A 3,878-nucleotide genomic window follows, 5' to 3' on the forward strand; every position below is an offset into this window, starting at 1 on the left:
ATATGTGTACATACATGCCCTCCCCATGGAGCCTCCCTCCCACCCACCCCATGAATAGACTTTGCCCTTTGGAAATGAGTCGGTCTTAACCCTCTCGGCTCTATAAATTATCTAGTGTCACCATGCTTTATCTGATCCTATAGATTTGGAGCTCCCTGAAGGTGAGCTATTCCATACCCAGCACCCCTAAGAATACTTGGTATATTAAAGACGTTCAGTGCATCACGGTCAATGAAGAAATGAATGAATTAATTATCAATCAGCTTGAAACTTGGCAGTGAATAGAATCTTTTTTCCTGCCTCTGGAGGGGATAAAAAGTGCTGCTAAGATTCTTGAATTGCAGTAAAGTCCAGGCAAACAAAGCAGAGTATCTCTCCTTAATCTCTGGCCCTCTAAGTGAGCTGTCCTTTCGTCCAGATGTTCTGTATCCTCTTAGCTATGCATATGCTGCTCAGTATAATGCTTCATGGTACAGCGCTGGGAGTCATGGAATTCCCTCCTGTGACTGATATAAAGAGAACCAGATTCTTAATTAGAACCAGCAAATGGTGTTTTGAACTCCCATTTCCTGTTTTCAGCAAGCAATTGAGCAGATCACACTTGGCATGGGATCCTCTCTTTAGTTAAGAAATGACATCATTTCCAATACTATTGTTTTTATTTAATAATGAATAAATCATTATTCTTTAGCTCAGTTTGGTCCATCTGGAGGTTTTTAAAGATACAGACTCAAACTAAAACATAAAATAAACATATTCTGTCCGGTGGTGCCTAGTTTTAACAGTTTGTGACATTTGATAATAACCAACATCCTGAGGAATGTTAGGGCCGTTGGGTCCTGGGCTGGGTTTTATTCCAGGGCTCCCTGTAGAGGATCGTCTGCCCGCCCTCCCCATCATCCTCCTGCGTGTCTTTGGGTTTTCATTTTCTAAAGCTCGTTGTCCATGTCTTTCTTCTTCTGACATGCACAATGAGTGGAGGAACTGGGCGCTAAGTCCTGAAGGTCAGAGTTGAGGCCGTTTTCCTCCTGTGCATTTCCCACTTCGTGAGTAGCCTTTGGTGACCCATCCAGGTACAGCAGCTCTCAAAGATGGAGGTAGAGGACTTGCTCCGGAAAGGTGCCTACGGCGCCTTGATGGATGAAGAGGACGAAGGCTCCAAGTTCTGTGAAGAAGACATAGACCAGATCCTGCAGAGGAGGACACATACCATCACCATCCAGTCTGAGGGGAAAGGATCCACTTTCGCCAAGGTATAGGGCCTTCTCTGCAGCGTCCACGTGGGGCAGGGCCGGGGCGGGGGGCAGTGACAAGGAAAGTCTATTCTTTGACCCTCATCGGCTGGGCTCCTACTTCTCTAAATGCAAACTGTTGAGATTTTCTGGCTGTATGCCTATTCTGTGTGCCACTCTGAAGATGCAGATTCTTAGAAGAGGTTTGAATGATGGGTCAGAAGCTATAAAAGAACTCACCCCTTCAAATCCTTGGCTGATCTTCAGTGGGCAGGGAGGACACTTGGGTTTGCAATTTGCACTCCTCATTATGCACAGAGATTGCTCCAGAATCCTCGATTGGTCCTCTCAGTTCCCTTATAGGATACTCCCTGGTCAATGTCAGAGAGTTGAAATTCCAGTGAACATTCCATTCGTCAAACTCAAGCAAGTATTCTGTTCATTTCATGAGACTTGAGAGAGTGTTTAAGATTCCCAGCTTCTAGCCTAGGTGCCTCTTTGCTCTGCCCGTCAGGTCACTGGGTTTAGAATTCAACTTAACCAAACCGCTTACAGATCCCTCTGGGGTTCCCTCGCCACAGGCTCTCTGAGCTTCGTGACCTGTCTGTAAATCACCAGTCTGGTGACTTATAGAGGGAGGGCTTTTCCAGGGACATTTTGCACTTAAGAGGCTTAACTCATCTCTGCAGACCTCATACTGCCCAGCCTGGCCTGTCCCAGCATGGACACTTGGGACCTGGTAAACTGAAAGAGAAACCACGTCCAGGGAATTTGTAAGAATCAACCCTTTCACGGGCAGCTGGACATATGCTTGCCATTGTCTCCCACGGGCTTGTCCTCCTGCTTCTGAGTTTAAGTTATAAAAAATGATCCTGTAGGTTGAAATTGTAATTTCCTCACCCAGTGTTTGAAAGAAAATTTTAAAAGAATAGTTTTGAGATTTCCATTTAACATTTTGGCAGCTCTGTTAGAGGTTTTGATTTTGAATGCAGATGGAGCATATACTTGTGTCTCTGGTGCATTGGAGATCACAGGGTGTTTTATTGTGTTCAGATATGGTTTATTGGTTCTTTCTTCTTCACAGGCTAGCTTTGTGGCTTCAGGAAACAGAACGGATATTTCCTTAGATGACCCAAACTTTTGGCAGAAGTGGGCTAAAATAGCTGAACTGGACACTGAAGCAAAGAGTGAGAAGGTACAACATTAAGCATATTTTATTTCATTAAACATTTCACAGATATAGGGCCATAAACTCCTACCAGCTCAAACCATGATTCACTCCTGAGCCTTAGTTCTTTAATGAGATGCTACATGTAATCTACTTAAAACATGCTTGCCACATAGACAAAGCTTGAGAAATGTTAACTGTATTTAAAATGACCTAATGGGTACCTGGGAAATTCTATTAAAACTGGAATTTCCAATTTTAGTAAAAATTCACTTCGAACTAGAACTAACCAAACAGATCAAGATCAGCCCCGTGACCCAAGCCAATATCCTGTCCTTAGCATGTGGCTGTTTTCCTCTATTTGAGCACTTCCTATGCGAGGAATTTTACCTCTGACAAACATTCGTGGAAAAAAGCATGACGTGGAAAAGCGTATTAGGTTCCCCTCCATTCTTTCAGTATCTTGAATTTTTCTATTTCTGAACATGAGGAAGAGAATGGCCTTGGACTAAAACCAGGGTTTGAATACTGGCTCTGCCATCGACTCGCTGTATGTCTTTGGGCAAGGTACTTGACCTCATTGAGAAAGTGAAAAAAAAGAGAGACATGTGAACAAAGGAGGTGGTGGCACCCAGTTTGCAGAGTTGGAGGTAACACTGCGAAGGCAGCTGCCCTCAGCCCCACTGTGAGGCTCCCAGAAGTGTTAGCTGCCCTACCTTCCATCTCTGACCCCATCACCTCCCTTGGGATTGAGCACACGTCACTGTCTGCTCTTGTCCTCAGATGAGTGTTGAACTCTCCTGGGCTCACAGACCCAGCAGACAGTCCCTGCTTACACCCTTTTGATTCAGTAACCAGCATCCAGCCTTGCCAGTTCTTCTGTAGGATCGCCAGAGGTTACTTAGTCCAGCTTCTTCTCCTGACAGGAGGATTCTGCCGTCCCCTTAGTAACCTCTTTCTAGTTGTCCAGTGTCACGGTCAGGAAGTGACTTATGTACAGGGCGGTGGGCAAGAGGGGGAAGAAAATGCCTTGCCCTGAGACAGTCAGAAGCAGTTGGAGCATCCAGGCGGGAGGGAAGATGATTGAAGCAGGTACAACGTCCAGGCCGCATAGATGAGTGTGCAGGGGCTTAGCCGAGCTTCCGGAAGAGGCCTAGGCGGAGGGGGCGAGAAGCATGAAATGATAGAGACCAGAGAAGTGGTCATGGTTGTGGCCAAGGGAGCCACCGAATGGGTGCGTTTCTCTCTTCCATGAAAGACAAAAGGGTAGTGGCGCCAGTGGAAGGCACAAAAGGAGGCAGCACTAGTATGTGTTCGTCTTCAGAAAGTTGCCTAGCAGATGGAATTCTCCGACTCCTGTCTCCAGAGCCGCCTCCGCGTGCTGGGCAGAACAGCCGGGGTGCCCCAGGCAGCACTCCAGCGCTGGGGGCCCTCGCCCTTGTTAGAAAGACCGCAGAACCAGCGGATGGTGGCGGCCA

General features: G+C 46.5%; 1 protein-coding gene across 2 annotated transcripts in view; it reads left to right on the forward strand.

The window, feature by feature from the left end:
• The window catches only part of CHD6 (chromodomain helicase DNA binding protein 6), a 151,832-nt gene that overhangs the window by 101,089 nt on the left and 46,865 nt on the right, over nt 1–3,878 (forward strand). For both annotated transcript variants that reach the window (XM_010829137.1, XM_010829138.1), the window contains exons 19-20: nt 1,074–1,253; nt 2,317–2,427. In XM_010829137.1, coding sequence (XP_010827439.1) covers nt 1,074–1,253; nt 2,317–2,427 — 291 coding nt within the window. The remainder of the gene's footprint in view (nt 1–1,073; nt 1,254–2,316; nt 2,428–3,878) is intronic.

This window comes from Bison bison, unplaced genomic scaffold, assembly GCF_000754665.1.
Source record: "Bison bison bison isolate TAMUID 2011002044 unplaced genomic scaffold, Bison_UMD1.0 scf7180017864500, whole genome shotgun sequence".
NCBI classification, from domain to species: Eukaryota; Metazoa; Chordata; class Mammalia; order Artiodactyla; family Bovidae; genus Bison; species Bison bison.